This window comes from Apodemus sylvaticus, chromosome 14 (genome assembly GCF_947179515.1).
Source record: "Apodemus sylvaticus chromosome 14, mApoSyl1.1, whole genome shotgun sequence".
Classification (NCBI taxonomy): domain Eukaryota; kingdom Metazoa; phylum Chordata; class Mammalia; order Rodentia; family Muridae; genus Apodemus; species Apodemus sylvaticus.
The window spans coordinates 17556279-17578911 of NC_067485.1; the positions used below are offsets into that span (position 1 = coordinate 17556279).

The 22633-nt window shown below is 48.9% G+C and overlaps 1 protein-coding gene across 4 annotated transcripts in view; it reads left to right on the forward strand.

Moving 5' to 3' along the window:
* The first annotated feature begins 1504 nt into the window (after nt 1–1504).
* Nucleotides 1505–22633, forward strand: part of Fgd3 (FYVE, RhoGEF and PH domain containing 3) — a 55253-nt gene continuing 34124 nt past the window's right edge. Inside the window, exons 1-3 of one of the 4 annotated variants that reach the window (XM_052156864.1) lie at nt 1505–1774; nt 20693–20844; nt 21540–22033. In XM_052156864.1, coding sequence (XP_052012824.1) covers nt 21590–22033 — 444 coding nt within the window. In that variant the 5' untranslated portion in view covers nt 1505–1774; nt 20693–20844; nt 21540–21589. Of the gene's footprint in view, nt 1775–12634; nt 12741–20148; nt 20170–20208; nt 20350–20692; nt 20845–21539; nt 22034–22633 lie in introns of those variants that run through there. The other 3 variants (XM_052156863.1, XM_052156866.1, XM_052156865.1) reach the window with 3 other exon arrangements.

Sequence of the window (22633 nt, forward strand, 5' to 3'; positions counted from 1 at the left end):
GCGGATGGAGTACTCACCAAAATCACCTAGGCAGTGGCTGTGAGCTGGGCCCTGCATCAGAGACTCAGGTTCCTCCAGCATCAAGGAAGGAGAACTCAATCAGATACCTCCACAGAGAGCGGAACAAGAGCCAGCCCCCCCCCCCCATGCTCCTTGGCCAGCTGGGATGCTCTACATCCCCCCCCCCCCATGCTCCCTGGCTCCCCGGGATGCTCCCCACCCTCCCATGCTCCTGGCATGCTCCCCGCTGACCCCCTCCCCCTTAATGCTCCTTGGAAGGACAAACTTTTTCTTTAGAATGGCTTCTCTTCATTGCACTTCATTTTAATTTCACAAGTAGCATCTTAGGTATGCAAGTGTCTGACTTTCTGTCCTATCACTGACACTCGAGGACGTCTGTGGGACTTTGGCCTTGTTCTAATGAATTCCAGATGTGTAATCAGGTGGTGTACATAAGGACACAAGAACAAAAACTGGGAAGCTCTACACTTGGAGGCAGGTGGTTGGAGGGGACTGGCCACCCAGAGCTACTGCTTCATGACTCCTGGTCAGCTGGTGGGTACTCAGGACTGCGGGAGGCCTCAGGTCTGTTCTAGCTTCCTCACTTATAACAAGTACACACCACGGGGTAGACTGGCCAGGCTTCTTAGATTTCTAAATCACAAAGCACAACACCATATACATACACTACACACCTACACCACAGAGAGATACATGTCGCACGCATGTCAAGCACAGACATACTTGAGATGTGCCCTACACACCACGCAGTGTGCACATCACACACTCTTTATATTATACATGGATATACACTCTGGCATGGCATCTGTATAAAGATCTCCTTAAGAAAATGGACATTTCTTTCTTTCTTTCTTTCTTTCTTTCTTTCTTTCTTTCTTTCTTTCTTTCTTTCTTTCTTTCTTGTTTTTGTTTTGTTTTGTTTTGTTTTGTTTTGTTTTGTTTTGTTTTTAGAAACAGGGTTTCTCTGTGTAGCCCTGGCTGTCCTGGAACTCACTCTGTAGACCAGGCTGGCCTCAAACTCAGAAATCCGCCTGCCTCTGCCTCCCAAGTGCTGGGATTAAAGGCGTGTGCCACCACCGCCCGGTGAAAATGTACATTTTCACTTTAACAAAGACACTAAACACTAAACACAGAGTAAAGTGTCCCCACGCCATGAAAAGGAGTTCTTTGTTACATTGAGAGTGTTTAAAGATTCCTGCAGCCTCAGGACCCCGAGGGTCTGTCAGAAGTAGTTGTGCATGGTACTGTCAAGAAAAGCCTTTCCTCCTGCGCCCTCCTGGAGCCCAAAGCCTTGTGGATTCCGGCTTCCCGGGGCCACTGGCCCCACTCACCACCAGCTCTGGCACCACCCGCCTAGCTCCTTGCCGAGTTGCTATGGGGACCAGTCTGTGGCATCCCAGGCTGAGCCCCGCCTGCCTGCCCCCCCCCCCCCCCCCCAGCTCTCCACGTGCTGGCTTTGTGAGGGCTCAGTCTCTGCAGCTGTGGCCAGCAGAAGACAAGGGCGCTGCCAAGGAGACAGGACCACCCACAGGACCCCAGGAGGGGCTGGCTGATCAGGGCCTGGGAGCACAGCTCCGCTCTTGACATCTCTGAGGAGACCCCCAGCTTCCTGCCCTCCCGGACCCAGCTGATGGCCTCCGGAAGCTGTGCCTCTGAAAGTGTGCCAGCCTCCGAGGTTGCCTACTCCGGGGCTGCGGAAGGCACGGATTCCTCTTGTTTGTTTAAAAATGACTCTCATTCCCAAAGGAAGTCAGTAAGTACTCCGGATTTCAGTGGCTTTGGGACCTGGGCTGGGGTCTGTCTGTGTGATTGACTTTCAAGGGGGTGGAGCTGGCAAGACTTTTTCTGAGGAAGAGGAGGGTATGTAATTTGAAGAGGGATTTAATCAACTCGCTGCCCTCTCCGGAATAACCTGTTAGGAGGCCACTGTGGCTGTCTACTGGGATTCTAGGGTGCCCAGCTCCTACGCAATATTTGTTTATTGAACAATATATAGTAGGTTTTGATGCAATTTCTCCACCCTTGACCCACTTTTCCATTTTTGTTTTCAAATGGACAGGGAGGGAAAATGGTGTGCTTGAATAAAATGGCATTGCCTGCAAGAGTGGCAGGACGGTGGGACCCCATGGCAGGTGACAAGTGCTTTTTTTAAACCCCTTTTCTTTTTGTTAGCGTTTCTAGTGCTGTTCTGTCTGAAAGTCACTCTAATGAAAGTGAAACTAAACCAGGAGGAAAAGGGGGGGGGGGGGCTTTGGCTTTTCTGCGGGGGAATTGAAGGATCATTGAAAGAAACGTGGTCTTTAGGTGAACAAGGGGAGAACTTTATCAAAGAGCCTTGCAGTGTGGCCTGTCTGCAGGCCCCTGGCTACTCCAGGGTGGCGCAGGCACACATCCTTTTCTCCCCTCTCCCCTCTCCCCTCTCCCCTCTTTTCATCTCTCCCTTCCTCCCTTTCTTGTTTTTAGGACACAAACAGTCTCATGTAACCTAGGCTAGCCTTACACTTATATGTAGTTGAGTTGGAATTCTTAACCCTCTACCTTCCAAGTGCTGGGATTACGGACACACCCTATAGCATCCAGGTCAACTGTCTGTGTCTTTTGCACTCGATCCACCATTCTCAACCTGTGGGCAGAAACCCCTTTGAAGGGTCGACGGACCCTTTCACAGGGGCTGCCTAAGACCATCTGCCTATCAGATATTTGCATTACGATTTATAACAGTAGCGAAATGACAGTGATAAAGTAGCAATGGAGATGATTTTACGGTTGGAGGTCACTATATTACTGTATACTTGGCCACAGCATTAGGATGGCTGAGAGGCATGGTTCCGTACCAACCTGTAAATGAAGGTAGCTAGAAAGTGCTCGTTTTCCAGAACAACTGAAAACACAGGCATTGTTGGCAGAAATTAACTTGAGGTGGGAACAAAGCGTGTTTATCTGGGTGAGTAGGTGGCTACATGGCGGGGAAAGGGTTCAGTTTGGTAAACTAAGGGTTTGAGCAGGTTGTTATGTGCTGCATCTTCTACACAGAAGCTATATGTACCTCAGCAGTGGTGAACCCAGCTGATCTCAGCCACAGCTTATGTCTCTTCCGTCCCTGACCTTGGGCTGGGGCAGGAAGGGGTGGTCCACTGAAGGGTATCTAGTTCTGAGGCCTGAAAGCCAAGGTCCTGGCCTTGCTTCTCCAGACCGGGGAATTGATTCCCGGTCCTTCTGCTCCAGGGTTGAGCTGGGCCCCAAGGGCAACTCCTCATCCTTGGACCACTGGACTCAGAGCTCGGGCTTGCGAAAGAGACCTTCGTTTCCTTGTCTGCCAAGTGAGGGCTTGTCTTCCATGCTCTTGATGAGATTCCTGGGTAACCTCAGGACTCTCAGCCTGTTGTTGGTCTGCACCCGCTCCAGAAGAGTGGGTTACACACATGACCTATGGGTCAGAGCTACTGTAATAGGATCATGTGTCACCTACTGGCGGCTTTCTGTAGAGTGGAATAGCCAAGGGTGCATTTGTACCCTGAGTGGCTGGCAGCTGGTTCTATGAAAAGCTCCCCAACTCCAGGCCTTGGGGGAGACCATACACGTGGGTGTCCATTTCCTAAGTTGGTAGATTCAGTGTCATTTTACGCTTGCAGCTTTAGATCGTGCAGGGGCTTACAGTGTCTCCTGGGAGGGAGGCAGCACTGGGACTATCAGAGACAGACTCGGGCCAACATTCCCGACCAACGTCTGAGGCCCCCATATGTGTTTTTGTGGCCAGTGGTCCAGTGAGAGGTAAGAAACTTGCTTGCAGAGATGTGTTCTGAAGAGGGAAGAGACAGATGCCTCCCTGTTCAGACCAGGACCTGGCGCCTATCACAGTCCCCTGTGTGCCAGTGAAGGTCCAGCCACCTGTGCCTGTCACAGTTCTGTGGGGGCCAGGGAGGGTATAAGCAGCCACCCTCCCACAGCCTGCTGAGGAGCTCTGTGTCAGTCTTGTGGAGTTTCGACTGTTCTCAAACTTGCTTTGTAGCCAATGATGATTTTCAATTCTTGATCCTCCCATCTCCAGTTCTCAAGAGCTGGGATTTTTTTGTGCCTATAATGATGTCCGGTTTATACAGTGCTTAATGCATTCTGGGTAAACATGATACCAACTGTACTGACTGAGCTACATCCTCAGCCCAGCTGAGGAACCTTTAATCTCTCTATGTCCAAGGAACACTGTGCCTGTTTCAGGGGCCTTATTGCTGACCAGCTATAAAGCTAATAGAATCTATTTCCCTTCTCTTTCTTTCCTCTTCCACCCCTCCGCTCTTCTTTCCTTCTCTCTCCCTCCTTCTAGATAGCTCCCCCGGCACTACTTTGGGTGTCCTTAGTTACTGACAGCTCCTTTCTTTCCCTTTATTCACACTCCCACCTTCCCAGCTCAACCTCATTCTTTAAGTATGCACCTGCTATTGAACCGGGAGTACTTTTTGCTTAGGGAGGATCTGGGCATAAGGCCTGAGGAGTAAAGCTTGGTTCAAAATAACCATTTGTCAGGATTTAATGTCTGGATTAGATACCAAGAGCAGTGGCAGGTCCCGGAGTCACTGCGCAGCTGCACGGAAACAATGCCCGAATTACTGTCTATTCAGGGTCTGATGGAGTAGGGGCGTGGCTACCCCTTTTATGCCTTAGGTTTTATGGATCACTCTCTATTTACACATCGGTGCCTTCTTTCTTACAGTGTAAAGGGTGTGTGTTGGGGGGGGGTGGGAGAGCCAGTTGTAGACTTCACTAAAAGGGCAGACCCATCAGAGCTTTTTGTTATAGGTAGGGGAAAAGCAGTTCTTTCACTTTTCCACTTCAGGCTCAAATGGGATTGGAGTGACTGCCAGAGTCACCCTGTTATTATGCCCTCTGTCTGGGGAAGCTTCTCAAAATGCCACTCCACTTAGGCATTGAGCTGGTATTGCCTCTTTAGTTCAGTACTGAACACTCCGTGGGCTAAGATGACTGAACTGTCAAATATTTTTAAAAGCTTTTTTTTTTTTTTAAGATCAAGAGGTAAAGAGAAGTCTGACTAATTAGCTGCTCCATTCCCAGCATTTCACATGCATGACCTAGTTGGAGTGAAGGGCGCATCCAAGGTCAGTGAACTCGACTTCACACACAGACCTTTACACACAGGTTCGAGCACCCCATGGCCACTTCCCAAGACGAGACAGACGGCAACACAAATAAAATCATGTCAGTTTGGGAGACATTGTTCTCTCCTGACCTGAATCCCATCGTAGTGTGATATGACCTAGAAAACTTTCTGGGGAAAAAAAAAAAAGATGTTTCAGAGAAGGGACTCACACTCAACATCCCTCCCTTCTTGGTTTCTTGGCCACATTTTTCCTTAGAGAAATTTAGAGGTAATGAGGTAGGAATTAAAATTTCCATACATAAACAGGCTCTGAGACAACTGGCTGTCATTGTGCAAGAGCTCTGGGCTGGAAGTCTCGGATGAGCAGTCAGGGGTTTTGTGCTCTTATTTTTAAATGGATTCTCTCCTTTCTCTTGATTACAAATAGTGTGAATAAGCTCTAAATTTTATGAGCTACTGAGGAACTTTGAGAAGAAACAAAAATGACTAAAAGCTCATCACCCCAACACAGCCGCCACAGGCAGCCCCCCTGGAAGCTTTGATCGTCCTGTCTACACTGTCTGTCAGTCTGTAGATGTTTAGTTGTTGGTCCTGGAAGCAGACAACGGTGAGACTTGGGAAGATGGCTCAGGCTGCAAAGCGCTTACCTTGTAAGTCCGAGGACCCGAGTTCAGTCCTCAGATGTTAGGGAAAAGGAGTTGTCCGTGAGCTGGGGAGATGGCTCGGTGGGTAAAGTGCCTGTCTTTCAAGCAGAAGGGTCTGAGCTTAGACGCCTAACATGGATGTAAAAGCCACATGTGGCAGCGTGTGTCTGTATTCCAGTGCTGGGGGAAGGAGACAGGAAGGCTCCCTGGCCAGACAGCCTAGCCCAGATGATGAGCTCCAGCTTCAGCGAGTGACCCAGTCTCAGAAAAATAAAAAAGATAGGGGCCCAGAAACGTGGCTCAGAGACCAAGAGCACTTGCTGCTACTCTTCCAGAGGACTAGGGTTTTGTTCCCAACATCCACATGATGGCGCATACGCATCCAGAACGCTAGTTCTAGGAAGTCTAACACCTTCTTCTGATCTCTGAGGGCACTGCATGCACATACATGGAGCATGCACATACATGCATACAGGCAAAACATTCATACACAGGAATTGAGGAACACACCTAATGTTGACTGATGGCTTCTCCATACATGTGTGCGAATGTTCCTGCACATTCACACACACACACACACACACACACACACACACACACACACACACCTGCATATGCATATACACATACTGTGGTGGTTTGAATATGCTTGGCCCAGAGAGTGACACTATTATAACCTCAGACCTTGTTGGAGGAAATGTGTCACTGTGGGGGTGGGCTTTGGGACCCTTCTCCTAGCTGCCTGGGAGACAGTCCTCTTCTGTTTACAGTTGGATCAAGATGTAGAACTCTCAATTCTTTCTCTAGCACCATGTCTGCCTGGACACTGCCATGCTTCCCTCTTGATGATAATGAACTGAACCTCTGAACTGTAAGCCAGACCCAATGAAATGCTGTCCTTTGTAGGAGTTGCCTTGGCCATGGTGTCTCTTCACAGCAATGGAAACCCTAATTATAACACATACCACATAAACACATACACCAACACACACACACACACACACACACACACACACACACACGGCTGGATATGATGTCCCAGTGATGGAGAGGTGAAGACTCTTAGATCTTTGGGGCCCAGTAGTCAGTCAGCTTAGTCTACTGGACAAATTCTAAGCCAGTGAGAGACTCTGTGTCAGAACAGAAAAACTGCTCTGGGCACATACTTTCAATCCCAGAACTCAGAAGGCTAGGGTTAGAAGCACATGGATTTTTATAAGTTCAAGGTCTACATAGAGAATTCCAGGCCATCTGGACTACACAGTGGGACTTCATTTCAGAAAAAGAGGAGGGAGAAAGGGCATTCAGCACCTGAGGAATAACACTTGAGGTTGACTTCTGACCTCCATATGTGTACGCACATGTAAGTGCCCACACACATATGGACACACACACATACACACACACATACACACACACACACACATGAAAATGCTCCCTGTTCAAGCCTATTGGAAGTAAGAGGAGGGTCTCCACCTTCTGCTTTGTTGCTCCCCACTCCCCCACCCCCTGCCCCATCCCCCACCCCCACCAAGTCATCACTACCCTTCCTAGTAAGAAAGGCTGGGGACTCTCATAAGCAGAATAGAGGCCCAGGAACAGAGTCCTTTCTCCTGGGAGCAGCCTCCTGTACTGTGAACTGTGTGCAAAAAGAGGAAAACACCTCTGGAGGGACAGCTGAGGGAAGCCCGGAGGGCATGTGGTCTTCCTCCAGGAGCCTCTGACTCTATGAAGTTATCCAGGGTCCTTGGGATCGAATAGCATAAGCAGGCCTTCATTTCCACGGTTACGATTTGAATCTGAGATGTCTCTCACACGTTTATGTGTTTGTTTCAGTCTTTGAGACAGGGTCCTGTGTCATCCAGGCTGACCTCAAACTCAATGTGTCACCGAGGATAGCCTTGAACTTGCCTTCCTTTCTTCTGTGGTACTGGGATTACGGGCATGTGTCTCCATGCTGGCTGGCTCGTATCAAGATTCCTATTTCATATCTGGTGGAGTTATCTGGGGAGACTGTAAGCCTTTAGGGGGTGGGAGCTAGGAGGAGGAAGTAGCTTGGTCGCTGGGAGCATCCCTCGGAGGTGTATTACCCTCGGCTCTCCCTACAGTCACGTCCTCTCTGCTTCCTGCTCAACCTCTATAGGAAGCATTCTGACACATTCCTACTGCTATCATGGACTGATGACTGTGTCCCTTGAAACCTTTGGCCTAGATAGATCCCCCCTCCAAGTTGTTTCTGTCAGGCACTCTGTCTCAGGGACACACAGCTAACACTTTGGTGTTGCTGATCTGTTTGGCCATTGGTCGTATGTACTCCAGGGTGAAACAATTAGAAAAGATGGAACATGGCGTCCATATTTTACCTCCCAGAGAGCCCTTCTACCCTGGGCCACTTCCTTGCTCCCTTCCTGATGAAAATATTGTATTATTTTCATGAAGAATATTGAAAATATTCCTGCTGTCTAACAAATCACCCAGAACTTAGTGGCTTAAACCGGTAGTAGGGACCAGGAGCTGACTCAGAGGGAGACTAGGGTCCCAAATAAAAGCCAGTTTGGGCAGTTCACACGTGTAACCCCAGTATGATTCCCAGTGAGGGAATGAGACAGGTAGATCCCTGGAGCTCACTGGTCAGCTGGTTCAGCTGAAATAGGGAATTCCAGGGTCAGTGCCAGACCCTGTCTCAAAAAATAATGTGGCTCCAGGATGTTCCTTGGGTCTAGAAAATGATCTACATGGTAGGTATACTTTCAGATTTCAGTGAGTGAGTATAGTAAGCATATTTCACGCCAAAGTAAAATAACAAGATAGATAAATAGATAGATAGACAGACAAGTGGTAGATAGATATACAGGTGGTAGGTAGATAGATAGATAGATAGATAGATAGATAGATAGATAGATAGATAGATGATATTTATTTGGGTTTTCAAAACATGCAGCAGAAATCAGCTGGCAACAATACCTCATGAGGACACCAGCTGGAGCTTACACAGAGAGACAGAGTTAGGACCGAATGAACGTTGTCTGCTCAGGGAACCTTCCAAGTGAAAGAAAAAAGAGCAGCACATTGAGAGATCCCGATACAAAATCCAGTGCTCACGATAGCCAGCAGACACGGTGTGGAAAAGTCGAGGCATTCCGCTGGAGTTCCTGGTTGAGTTTCTCTCCGTGGCTGAACCTCTGGGTTCCCTTTCCAACCACAGGCACTGTTACATTCTATGATAAACAATAGTGTCCCGTTGAGAATGCTCTGACTTCTATCTGTTTGGGGGGGACAAAATGTTTTTACGCTTGGGCTGTTTTGGTGGCCTGTCCTCCTTGTCACAGAATTTTATGGGGCAGCTCATCCACCCAAAAGAAGCTTTGAAGGACTCTTGATATAAACATACTTGGTTCTAAGTGGGGGCCAACCTCTCCTCAAGCCTGACAAATTCTATTTGGTCTCTAGGACTCATTTATGGAAGTAGCGAACCAACCTCTGCAAATTGTCTTCTGGCCTCACACATGTACACCCGCACACAAACAGGCAAATAAATCAAACTGTAATATAAAAGGTTAGGTGGATAGTAATAAAATAAAATACCTTATGTTGGCCTCTGGCTTCTATATACGTGTGCACACATGTGTATATGCATTTGTGCACACACAGGCACACACACATACTTAGACTGTCTCTGTGTACACACACAGTAGTGAATCTATTAACTGCTCAGGAATTTGTGTATGGCTTGGCCCTGGACACAGTCAGATGGTGTCTGGGATAAGCACCATCCAAGGTAGCTCATTCAGTTGGTCAGTTGGGGCAAGTTGATGCTGGCTGTTGGCTGGGATCTTAGTTTCTTCCACATAGGTGTCTCCCCACCTTCCAACATGGGGATGACTATACCCTGCTCCAACAAAAACTACTGCTATGTGTATGACCAAAAACTAGTGTGTATGACCTAGGAAGTCACCTCTGTCACCTCTGCAGGATGTATTGGATACTAATATTTATGGGTTGTTCATAGTGGAAGGGGTTACATAAGTGCGTTGATCAGGATGTAGTCATCACTGGGCTGTTGTGGGGTTCTTTTTAAGGGTGTTATCCAAAGGGGAGACATTGTTTCCTCCCACTGGGGAACTAAAGGACATTAGACCTCTTTCTTTCTTTCTTTCTTTTGTTCTTTCTTTCTTTTGTTCTTTCTTTCTGTTTCCTTCCTTCCTTCTTTCTTTCTGTTTCCTTCCTTCCTTCTTTCTTTCTTTTTCTTTCTTTTTCCTTCCTTCCTTCTTTCTTTCATTCTTTCTTTCTTCCTCCTTTCCTTTCCTTTCCTTTCCTTTCCTTTCCTTTCCTTTCCTTTCCTTTCCTTTCCTTTCCTTTCCTTTCCTTTCCTTTCCTTTTCTTTTCTTTTCTTTTCTTTGAGATGAAGTCTCATTATGTGGCCCTGGCTAGCTTGGAACTGGATATGTAGACCAGGCTGGTTAGAATTTACAGAGATCAGCCTGCCTCTGCCTCCTGAGTGCTAGAATTAAAAACATGCACCACCACGCCCGCCCAGCCCTTTGTTTTGTTTTGTTTGTTTTGTGTTCTAAGCGGGAGGAACTCTTCCTCTTCTTCCTTCCCCCACCTGCTCTGAAGCGCTTCTTTCCTTTCTTCCTGGCCTGTCAGGCTAGGGCTCATCCTCTCTTCCTCGGCTGATTCTGTGTTCCTGGTTGGCCTTGGCCCCAGTCCTGACAGGATCCCACCGTTGGCCTCCAGGCTCAGCATGTGCCAGCAGAGGGACAATTGCACTGTGCTGGACCACAGGTGCTCTGCTTCCTGGAGTGAGCTGGAAGCATCCGGGTGGCCCGCAGCTGCCTCCTCAGGGGACGTGGCCCTTCAGGGAGTGAAGCAAAGGGCTCTGGGCCAGGCAGACAGCACAGCAGTGGGGATTCAGGCAGGGACTCTGCATCTTTAGGCACTTGCCTGGGCTAGACCTCATTCCTTACAATGACTCTAAGGCACCTCTCCATTTTAAGGCACACACCTCTCCGTTTTATGGAAGAAGAAGCTTGAGCAGTTCCATCCTGAAGGCATGAGGATCTGGGCTTGACTCCCCAAAGTCCACATAAAAAAATCTGGGGGGGGGGTGCGTGCTGCACTCACTGGAGAGGCAGAGACAGCAGGTCCCCAGGGCTTGCGAGACAGCCAGCCTAGGTTTTACTTCAAGTTCCAGTCCAGTGAGAGACCCTGCTTTTAAAACAAAAGAAAACAAAACAAGGATAATCAGGATCTAAGGAATGATGCCTGGGCTTGATCCCAGGCCACCAGGCACAAGTGCATACAGGTACATATACACGCATGCATGCGTGTGCACGTTCACACACACACACACACACACACACACACACACACGCATACATATACACAGAAAATATTAGCTAACTAAAATAAGCGTGTAGAGGATTGAGGAGATGGTTCAGTCCAAGCATGAGGAACTCAGTTCAGTCCCCAGCACCCACGGGAAAAGGCCGATGTCGTGGGAGACACAGGTAAATCCAATCCTGGGGAGGCAGAGACGAAAAGGTCCCTGGGGGATTGCTGGCTAGCCAAGCTAGTCATGTTGATTAATCCCAGGGTGAATAACAATAAATACCAAGATGATGATGATGATGATCATAAGTAATAACAACAATGACAATAATAATGTGGACAGCAATTGAGGAAGACACTTAGCTTTGACTTTTTTTTTTTTTTTTAAAGATTTATTTAGCCAGGCGATGGCTGGCTAAGCACTCTGGGAGGCAGAGACAGGCGGATTTCTGAGTTCGAGGCCAGCCTGATCTACAGAGTGAGTTCCAGGACAGCCAGGGCTATACAGAGAAACCCTGTCTTGAAAAAACCAAATCAAAAAGAAAAAAGAAAAGAAAAAAAAGATTTATTTATTTTATATATGTGAGTACACTGTAGCTGTCTTCAGACACACCAAAAGAGGGTATCAGAACTCGTTACATGTGGTTGTGGCGACCATGTGGTTGCTAGGAATTAAACTCAGGACCTCTAGAAAAGCAGTCAGTGCTCTTAATCACTGAGCCATCTCTCCAGCTCTTAGCTTGACTTTTGACTTCCACATGCGTGTGCGCGCGCGCACACACACTCAGAATTTAAGATTAGCTGATGCATTGCTGCATAATAGTGATCACAGCATTTGAGAGACTGAAATTGTAAATTCAAGTGAGTCTGCACAACCTGGTGAGTCCAAGATCATCCTGGATACTTGGTGAGACTGTCTCAACAAAACCTAAAACAAACACAAAACTTAGGATAGGTTAAGAAGGCATTACCAAAATGGAGTCAAATCTGCAGCCTGTAAATTTGCATGTTAGGTTAACCCCCTGCCCCCATTATTTACTGGCTTCCTGAGATAATGAGGGGTCTTTCCCCTTAGGGCTGCCTGGAAGAGGCAGAACTTAGGCCTGCTGGGGCAATCCTCATCAGCCAGATCACCATTGGTTCCCTCAGGTCTCTTGGAGTCACCGTGAAACAATGTCACTGGTAGGGTGTGCTTCTTCCAACCTTCTGTAGTCACCAAGGTCTGTCTGGCCTGGGTCACCTGTCCTCTGATGGATCGATCCTTTTCACTGTACACAACATCAATCTCAGGTCTGCTCAGAGGAGCCCACCAAACCAGATACAGGAGGTGTCCTCACTCAGAGACTTGTTAAACTTAAGCTCAGTCCTGGCTGCTGCTTCAGAGCCAGGAGGCTGGTATGGTTGCGTCGGGTCACAGAAAAGGATTACTCTTTCGAAGTCATCCCACCACAAGTAGACCAGGCCCTTCAGAACCAGCAAACCAACCTCCTCTCACATTGCGTCATCACTACGGAAATGCAAATATGCCACTGTTTTGTGACCAATATTGCAAAAATTAGAAAGAGGAAGTTGGGTTTTGTTCTTGTGTGAGTTCAGCCCTGGAGGAGATGCAGACGGATCTTGGAAGAAGGGTGAGTGGAGATCAACTCCTGGGATCTTTGCCGAACCCTACAATATTGTCTTGTGTTGGGAAGGGGCTACATGGGGGAGGGGGGTGGGAGATGACTAGAAACCAAACAGGAACCATTCAAGAGAGACAGATGTTTTCAAGGCAGGAAGTTGCTGTGGTGTGCTAGCACTGTCTCTTTTCATGCCGTTGTCTACTGGCAAGAAGACAGAGTTGCTGTGGATGGGTGTGAGAAGCTTCTGCGACTCTAGAGTGCTGGGCAAGCTATTGGCAGATGGAGCACAGCTCAGACTTAGGATATGGGCAGTCTGTCAGTGACTGTTGTGTCCCCTGGGAGGCTGGGGAAGGGCCACAGATCCAAGGCTGACCCTGTGCGGGGTGCCTCAGGGGGAAGAAAGCAGGTCTTTTTCAGCTTAACCAGAAGAGGTGGTCCCAGGTGATTAGTTAGTGGAGGCTAGGCCTTAGCATTCCATGTGGCTCTGGAATTTTCTAGAGTCTACAGTTTAGATATTAGCAGATATGTCTGTCTAGTTGGGCACTACTAGGAAGGAAAGCTAAGCCAAGGACTCCTTGGGGACCCCAGGCTGTGCCTGGGCAGCTCTGGGTAGTGGTACAGCACCTTAGGAGGCTGGACGTCATAGGGCAGGCTCACAGCAGCACGGTTGGAATGAGAGGATTCTGAGAACGCTGTGATGCTATATGCCGTGCAGAGTAGGCAGAGGCCTGGCAGGCAGGGCATATTTGAGAAGCCGGACGCTGGGACCTGTGAGGAAGGTAGGGCAGGAGTCACTGTCATTGTGGACGGACGCTGGTACCTGTGAGGAAGGTAGGGCAGGAGTCACTGTCATTGTGGATGGCAAACCAGTTTCCGTTTTCCTGGGAGTCAGTGAATGCCACAGAGGATGAGCAGCTGTGGGGGGGATGGGAGGAGACCCTGGTGAGAATGCCGGTCCTAGAGCCTGGAACTTGGCTTTGGACAGCGTCTCAGACTCCGCCTCGACTTCCCTTTCTATAAAGTGGAATCAGAATGATGTCAAGCCACATTGAGGTTTAGAGCTTTTGCATCTCTGTCTCAGTTTAGATTGGTCCTTCTCAGTCAGGGGTGGTGGTGGAGGCAGCACACATCTTTAGTCCCGGGATTTGGGAGGCAGAGGCAAGGTGGATCTCTGAGTTCCAGGCCAGCCTGGTCTACAGAGTGAGTTCCACAACAGCGGGGCCACACAGAGAAACCCTGTCTCTTGGGGAAAAAAGAAAAAAAATTAGATTAGTCCTTCTTAAAACCTAAGGTGATCATTGCTAGCCATTCGAGAGTGTGTGTGTGTGTGTGTGTGTGTGTGTATGTGTGTGCATAAGTGTGTGTATGTGTAAGTGTGTGTGAATGAGTGTGTGACTGTGAGTGAGTGTGTATATGTGTAAGTGTGAATAAGTGTGTGAGTGAGTGTGTGTGAGTGTGTGTGTGTTGAGTATGTGTAAGTGTGAGAGTGAGTGAGTGTGTATGAGTGAGTGAGTGTGTGTGTGTGTGTGTGGCATGTGTGAGGAAGCCAGAAGACAATGACAATCTCAGATGTTATTCTCCAGGACCTATCTATCTTGTTCTTTAGACAGGTTCTCTCACTGGCCTGGCTCTACATGTGGTTTACTGAGACTTTCTCTCCAGCCCCCATTTTTGTGAGAGGCACAGAGCACACTGTCAGCTCGTCCCCGCCCCCACCCCAAGCTTGTGAATGGACTGGATGGTCCCCACATAAGCTCTCTGAGCTGATAACACACAAGGTGCTTGGTTTGGGGGTGGGGCCAGCTCCAGCAAGGAGGAAGTGGTTTGTCTCAACTGGGCTGCCACAGGCCCCTTGAAGCCTGCTTCTGCCCCTGCAGAGTGGCAGTGGAGGCTGACTTCTGTTTTCTAGAGGGATCTGCACCTCCCAATGTGCAGGGGCCTGAGAGCCACACTGAACTCTGCTTACAGAGGTCAAGAGCACATGATGAGATTAGCGCTGAAGTGGGCTTGTCTTCAGAAGCCTCACTTCCGAGCGAGAAACCTGGCCCTGCTGCTCAGGGATGAAAGCCAGCTCCATGGGTTACCACAGGGACTCTGGGTATCTTGATGCATGTTTCAGAAGTTTCCTCAGTACTGTGCCATCTTATGGGCCCTGGGTAGGCTGATTGTGATCCTCCACATACAGATAGAAGTTGTGATATCTCCCTTGTGTCTATCTCCATTGTAAAGCGACTGAGAAGGAAGTCAAATCAGCACTGGGCAGATATAAAACCCAGATGATGCTGGCTTTGTGGACTGTTCTAGTGACTACAAGAAGGCTCTGAGACAGACATGTGCCCAAAACAATGAACAAGGACAGAAGAATGCACAGAGCTGGTCACTGCTTGGTGGCCTGTCTCTGCCTGCCTCTGGGCAGGGGGACAGACAGGGGGCAGGGACCGAGCTAGTCCAGGAAGGAAATGAGAAATGAGAAGAGCCTTCGTCCATTGTGGCCACTTCCCTCTGTGTGCAGGATCCTCTGCGCCCCAGATCTCTCCAGGCGGGTAAGGCATTGGATACGACAGATCTGGGCCCGTGCGGAGGAATGCAAGGTGGCAGATCCTGTGTACAGGGAGAGCAGCAACACAGTGGCTGCAAGCTGACTGCAGCCTGGTGACATATCTTGCACCACAGTGAGGCTGACACGTGACCATTCTGAGGTCTGTTCTGTTCTTCCTTCTGGTTTTCTGACTCTGGTGCTAAGAAGACTCTCCCATGACCATTAACAGGTGGTCTCTGTGGCATCTGGGCCTCATCTAGTGACTTTCTTTTAAACAGATGATTGTTGAGCCCCTGACTCAAAAATTCCTCAAATGGGGCTGGGCCCACTGGCTGCTATCTACATTGGTGTTGGATTTGATTTACTGGCCTCCCCCAAACACCCACTCTTGTGATCCCCTACCATGGAAAGTATACCCCAAATGGCCTGATTTGGAACTCCATGCTGGCTGCCTTTTCCCCTTACTACAATATCATAGTGTCAAGTATGTGATATCTTCAGCAATTGGGTCTTACCATCAAATTCTGTAGGGTATCCAATAACATTAGCCTGTAATGAGGCCTCTTTGGCCAACAGCTCCAAAAGAAGTAACCTATTCCTGGCACTGGGCTTTTTGCTTGATAGCCTGTAGTGTCCAGTAGGGGTATTGTCACCCCATTATAAGGTAGCTCCCTTCTCTCTCTCTCTCTCTCCCCCTCTCTCTCTCTCTGTGTGTGTGTGTGTGTGTGTATGTGTGTGAGTGGTGTGTGTGTATGTGTGTTTTAAAGTAGCTTGTACATCTGAAGGTTTTAAAAGGTCTTTAGTGTTATTTATCCTTTCCTGTGTTCCCTCCTCTACCCTGTCTTCTCATCCTCTTCCCAATTTTATCCTTCCTGTTCCATTTATTTATATCTCATTCCCTCCTTCTAAGGCTGGAGGATCCTGGCAGAAGGAGCAGAAAGCTGTTAGATGAGTTAGGTGTGGCAAGGCATTGCCTTTAATCCCAGAATTCAGGAAGTGGAGCCTGTGATCTCAAAAAAAAAAAAAAAAAGTTCCCAGATCTAACTTCCCAACACAGCCACCCTGTACAGTAGGGAGCTCTGTCCTTGATGTCCACCAGATGGATGGCCAACTCTCATCCATTCCTGGACCTGTGATTCTCTTGTCAGTCTAGTTTCAGGCCAACATTGTTACTGTGCTTAGTACTTGGTTTCCCTGTGCCCTGCCAGCTGAGTGGGTAGTGACCCGTCAGATGGATGTGTCATGCTGCTTATTAGGGCTTCCAAAACTGAACAAAATGGCTAATCTTGTTGTTGTATGCTGCCCCAGGCTTTGGGAATCTGGGTAGGACCATCACTGTGTCCCTTCTGGGGAAACTGAGTGTAGCCCTTATTTTCTAGGTAATAAGACATATAAATAGGAACATGCTACATGCAAAACCTTAGTGATAACAAGGGTCACATTGCCCCAAAGATGGAAGCATTAGCTGGAGATGTACCACAGAAGTCAAATGGCAACCTAGCACACACAAGGCCTTGGATTCTGTTCCCAGTGTTACACACACACACACACACACACACACACACACACACACACACACGAGGAATGCAATGAAAGTAGTCAAACTACAGTTTGTTGGGAGTGGGTTGTTAATGTACTCAGTGATCTTAGGGGATTAGCTTGGGGTGAGAGCAAAGGGTATCTTCATGGGCCTTCCTAAGAGACCAGGGTTGCTGGAACCTCTGGTAGCTTGACCCTCCTGGGTATGCAGGGAACTATGTTTACCTTTTCTCTGTCGCTGGATCTCACATTCAGGGTGGTGTCTTTGGCCTAAAAATGTAGCCTGTGAGGAAGCCATTCCCTCATTTACCTAAAGTCGTATGCTGAAACTGTAATGACCTCAGGGCCACCAGGATGGTCCTTCATGCTTTGTCGCCATCCATTATCCCTAGCCTCATCCCAGGCTGCACAGTCCGGCCTTGGTCTTGGGGGAAGAGGGCTTGGGCACAGGGGGTTTCATTGTGTGCGGAGGCTTCAAAACCAGGCTGGTGGATGTTCCTGACATGGCTCAGACCTCTGTGGGCCACACACCTTCTGGGTCTCTACAAGGAGTAAACTCAAGTGTTCTGTGACATTGGCATCTTGGTGTGAATTCCCAGAACCCTCCCCCAGCTCCCCCCTTCCAGTTTTGGTTCAAAAGAAACAGTTCCCTCCGAGCATAGTGACTTATGTTTGCAATCCCAGCCTCGAGGAGACTGGGAACTTGCTTGGATTATAGGAAGGACAACCCTGTCTCAGGAAGAGGAAGAAGAAGAAGAAAAACGATACTGTGCTGTCTTCCCCCATTCTCCTTGCCCTCACGCTCCTGCCCTGCTCTGAGGTCCCACTGACCCCCCACCCCAACTCCAAGGTATGAGGCACTCACTGTGTTCTCATCTGATGAGGAACCAGAGCCCTTCCTAGGCTGAGAGCCCAAGAAGAGCACTCATCCTTCCCAGGCACCTCTGAGTCATGAGGTGGCATTAATCTCATGTGTGTGTGTGTGTGTGTGTGTGTGTGTGCGCGCGTGCGTGCTGGTCATCCTACCAGGCCATGACTAGGGCACCCCGGGGCTTGCTCCTTGATGCTATGGACTTGGTGAAGCCATCGGGTTAAGTCAAGAAGAAACCAAGCAAGGACCCAAAGTTACTCTGTAATTATCCTTAGATACAGGTCTAATACTACGGTTCACTGTTCCTATGAGTCACCTTCAACTGATTGAGGGTTTGGTTTGGTTTTTTTCCATCATGACTGGTTCCATGTGTGTCTGGTATTCAGAAGAAGGAACTTAAAAAAAGAAAAAAACCAGGCAAGGTCTGTGTAGCGTAGACTAACCTCTAACTACCCATATAGCCAAGGGTGACCCTGAACTCCCTCCTCTCCTCCCTTATGACAGGGCTGTGCCGCCAGGTACAGTTTATATAGTGCTGGTGACTGAGCCCCGGGCTTCAAACATACTAGGTAAGCTCTCTACCACCTGAGCTGTATCTCCTAGGCCTGCCTGGTGATTTTTGATTAAATGTGAGCTACTTGTGGAAGGTTAGCCATCTCCCGCCACTGAGACAAGACCCTCCTGAGCACTGGACCCGACGCCCTGCAGATCTGCCATTTTCAGGATGGACAGCGGTCACAGGCAACCTTGCCCTGTGTGGTGTTACAAATGCTCCTTCTGGTCCTCTGAAGGAATGTTCTTTGTCCAGGCTCATGATGTTCCCTCTCATGTGAACTCAACATAGGAGCATCTCTGAGGGTCTCTGGGTCGCTTTCAGTAAAGCTTTCTTCTTCGTAGAGCACTTTCCTGTCAACGCCAGTCAGCCTTTATGGTCGGTTGGGCATCTTCTCACCTCTGAGAGCCCGCTGGGCTCTCCTTCCTGCTCTCTGCCTCACAAGTAGTCTCTAGGCAGTAATCTGAGGCAAGAAGAGGTCTCATCCCATGGTCCCCATCTCTCGAGGTTTGAGGGGCTCTGCTGTCTGATGTACGGGGTCTTGTCAACTTTCCTTTATGTGGTATAGATTGTGGCCTATGACAAACTGCTTTTTTAAATTTTGTTTTTCAAGACAGGGTTTCTCTATTAGCTTTGGGTGTCCCAGAACTCAGTCAGTTGATCAGGCTGGCTTCGAACTCACAGAGATCTGCCTGTTGGGATCAAAGGTGTGTGCCACTACTGCTAGGCTTGTGACAAAGCGCTTGTAATCGCCATTTTCTTCTTCGTCTTTTTGTTGGTCCAGCTAAAATTAAACCTTGGTTCTGAGCTGAACATGATAGTATACCCCCAGAATCCCAGGTAGAGGCAGGAAGCAGGAGTTAAAGGCCAGTCATGGGTACTCAGCAGGTTTCGCATTAACCTGAACTGTGCAAGACCCTGTCTCAAAAATAAAGATGAGGTGGGAAGATGGCTTACTTGATAAGGTGCTTGAATCTGAGTTTCGATCCACAGGGCCCACAAAAAAATCTGGGCGTGGCAGCAAGCTCCTGTAATCCCAGTTGCTGGTGGATGGAAGGATCCCTGGGGCTTGCTGGCTGGTCAGTCTAACCTGAATGAGCTTCCGGGTTAGTGAGAGGCCATGTCTAGCAAGAAGACGGAGAGTGACTGAGAGGGATGCTCAGTATTGACTGTGGCACTCACACAAATGCATGCCCACGTCTTGACCAGAAGCGTAACTCCCCTGTAGTAGGGGCGAACAAGCCTCTACGGCAGCCTCTGACCACACCAGGGCAGAACTCAGCTCACATTCCTTACAGAGCTTTTTATTGCTGCGTCACTGGACTTCTGGAAACAGCCAGTTTATCTCCCATGCTATGGGAAGAATGTAGAAAAACATGTATTTTCTGTTTGGAAGTCCGATATTTCTGTCCAGCGAGCCTGCTGAACATCAAGTCTAGTTACTGTTTAGCTTGCTACCGTTTTGGAAACATGCTCAACATACTTCTTTCTAGTTGAATTTGATAGGTAAATACACCTTCTTGTCCAGCTGCTCCAGATGTTTGGACACATAAGGCTCACTGGCCTTGGGGCATGGTTATATAGTAACCTGAGTAATAAAGCTATTTCCTTTTTTAAAAAAAAGTGACGCTAGCCAATGAAAAAATGTCTTCCGGTAGTGACTTTGGAGTCACTGACAGAAAAACCCATCCCAAGGTAGTTTAGCCACAAGAAGGTTAGCTCACTCAGGAGCCTATGTGGGTGGGAGGAGCTCCATCCTGTGGCCTATTGGCTCCCAGAGCTAGGGGGACTCCACCAACTCTGTGCATGGCCACCGCCAGAGGCGAGGCAATCAGTTGTAGCTGGAGGACAGGAGACTACAACCTCGGTTCTAACTCTGCTCTCCCGGAAAAGGAGGAAGTGCAGAAAGAAGCTGCGGGCTGGGCAGTAGCAGAGAGTCAGTGTGTGAGAAGCCAGTATTGGATGTCCAGTGTGACTGAGAGCGTTGGCTGTGTGTGTCTGGTGGGGCCCCTGTGTGAGCGTGTCTCGTAGAGTGTGAATGTGTGCGAGTTACCGTGTGAATCAGTGTAGCCACTGTGTGTGAGTGTTTAAGATCCCGCTACGTGGGGACTCTACAGTGAGTACTGGGAGTGTGACTGGGCTGGGGCGGGGCAGCGGTGGCGGTGGGGGTTGGGGGGAACGATGACATGCTGAACTCTCCTAAACATTCCTGGCTCCAGGGCACAGCTTACCCACGGGCACAGACACTGGCACCATCCTAGCCTTCCTGGGTCACACGATTGGTCTTAGAAGCTGACAGTGGGCCTGGGCCATTCTGTGCTCTCCATCTGCCCTGAGGAAGCCTGGGTCCTGCCCTGGATGTGCTATGGTGGGTGGAGGTCTAAGACACCTTACTTCAGCTCCTTTAGAACTGGAGCTTTGGTCTGTTCCAAACACCGTTTTCTTTTGTGTTTTTCCAGGACTTTCTAAACAACTCCACTTCCAGTGGTCTGGGCAAGACATTTTCATAGATTGTTCTAACATCTGTTGGGCAATTCCAAAGCTCCGGAGGAAGCAGGTGTCTGTTCATCAATCCCTGACAGCCTCATTGGGCAACAGCGTTGGGCAACCGGTAAGTGTTACCAGCCCCTCACCTTATTGTCAAGATGATTTGGGGGACTGTCTGCCTCTCTCTCTCTCTCTCTCTCTCTCTCTCTCTCTCTCTCTCTCATTCAGGCTCACCTTTGACCCTCCTCAGAACTGTTCCATAGGATTACTTCTGTGTATGGAGGCAGGGTGCACCCAAACACACATGTGCTCGTGTGTGTGTGTGTGTGTGTGTGTGTGTGTGTGTGTAGGCCAGAGATCATGTCTATGTCTCCCTCTGTTTTATATTTTGTGGCAGGGTTTTTCACTAGAAGCCATTCTATTGGCTAGACTGGCTGGCCCCTGAGCTGCCAGGATCTGGCTGTCTCTCCAGCCCCTACCCAGCCCAGGGATTACAGGCACAGTCACCACTAAGGCCAGCTTTTAACACCACTGTTGTGTGTCTGAACTAAGGGCCTTACGCTTGCACAGGATTCCCCACTGATTCCCCAGACTTACAATTACTTTTATTATTATTATTATTGTTGTAAGTAAAAGAATCTTACCCTTTGGAGAAAACATTCCCTTTGCTATTCTCTCAAAACCTGTCTTGACAGGACCCAGCTGGGTGTTGTGAAGTAGTATTTCCCACACAGTCCCAGCCTGCCCCGTAGATTAAGGCTGAGGCTCTGAGGGTTGCTTTCAGCGACTGTACTGAGTTGAGCTTCTTTTCCCCAACAGGAAGTCCTTGGCCAACCTCTCAGCGGAGCCCAGGGAGTTTGGCTGTAAGGATGGAATTGGATAGGAGCTCCTCCTCAACTCCCCAAGAAGAAGCCATTTCCCCTCTTGGGGTACTTGGGGCTGAGCCCAGAAGTTCCCCACTAGGGAAGCTTCAAGCACTTCCCATTGGGCCAGGCACTCACCGAGGGTCTCATAGCAGCTCAGCCTCAGCAGGGGACAGCTCCTTGGGGGAGCCAAGTGGTGCTCTGAAGATCCCCAACAGAGACAGTGGAATTGACAGCCCATCCTCCAGTGTGGCCAGTGAGAACTTCCCCTGCGAAGAGAGCAGCGAGGGCTCCCCAAGCCCTGCTGTCCTGAGGCTACACCCTGAGACAGCTGTGGACAGCCGGATCCCACAGGACAACTCCCAGGAGGAGGAAGATAGTGGCGTGGGTGAGGAGCCTGATCCCATGATCACCCCGTCTAGGGCTAAGGAAGATGTTGGCTTGGCTCAGGTAAGCTGTCCTTCTACATTCAACTCCGGGTACGTGGGCAGTGCTAGAGAGAGATTTGTGGTGTGTGACACCCACACCGTGTGCTCAGGAAATGTATCCACACACGCTCCACACAAGGGGACTCCTGGGATGGAGTCTACAAGAAAAAGCTTGGAGGGCCACCCTGATACCTTGAGTGTATCATCCACGATACTTGAATGTAGTTTCTTCCTCGTTGGTGTGTGTGTGTGTGTGTGTGTGTGTGTGTCTGAGAGAGGGGGAGAGATATAGATAGATAGATAGATAGATAGATAGAGAATATTATTTATTCTCCTTTAAAAGGCTGGTAGAATTTACCATTAAAGCCGTGTCAGTCTCTTACCCTCTGTGGAGAAGTTTGGAATTATTGATTCAGTGCCTCCTCGTTGCTTCTTTCCCAGATTCTCGTATCTTTTCGTGACTCAGCGGTCTCTATAGCCACGAACTCCCGAGGATTCATTTTTTTTTAGGTTGTACAGTGTGTTAGCACACAATTGCTCATTCTCTTGTAGCCTTTTTTATTTTCACATCACAAGTTGCACCAACACCACCCTCTTCTGTTTCTGACTTTAGGAACCTGTC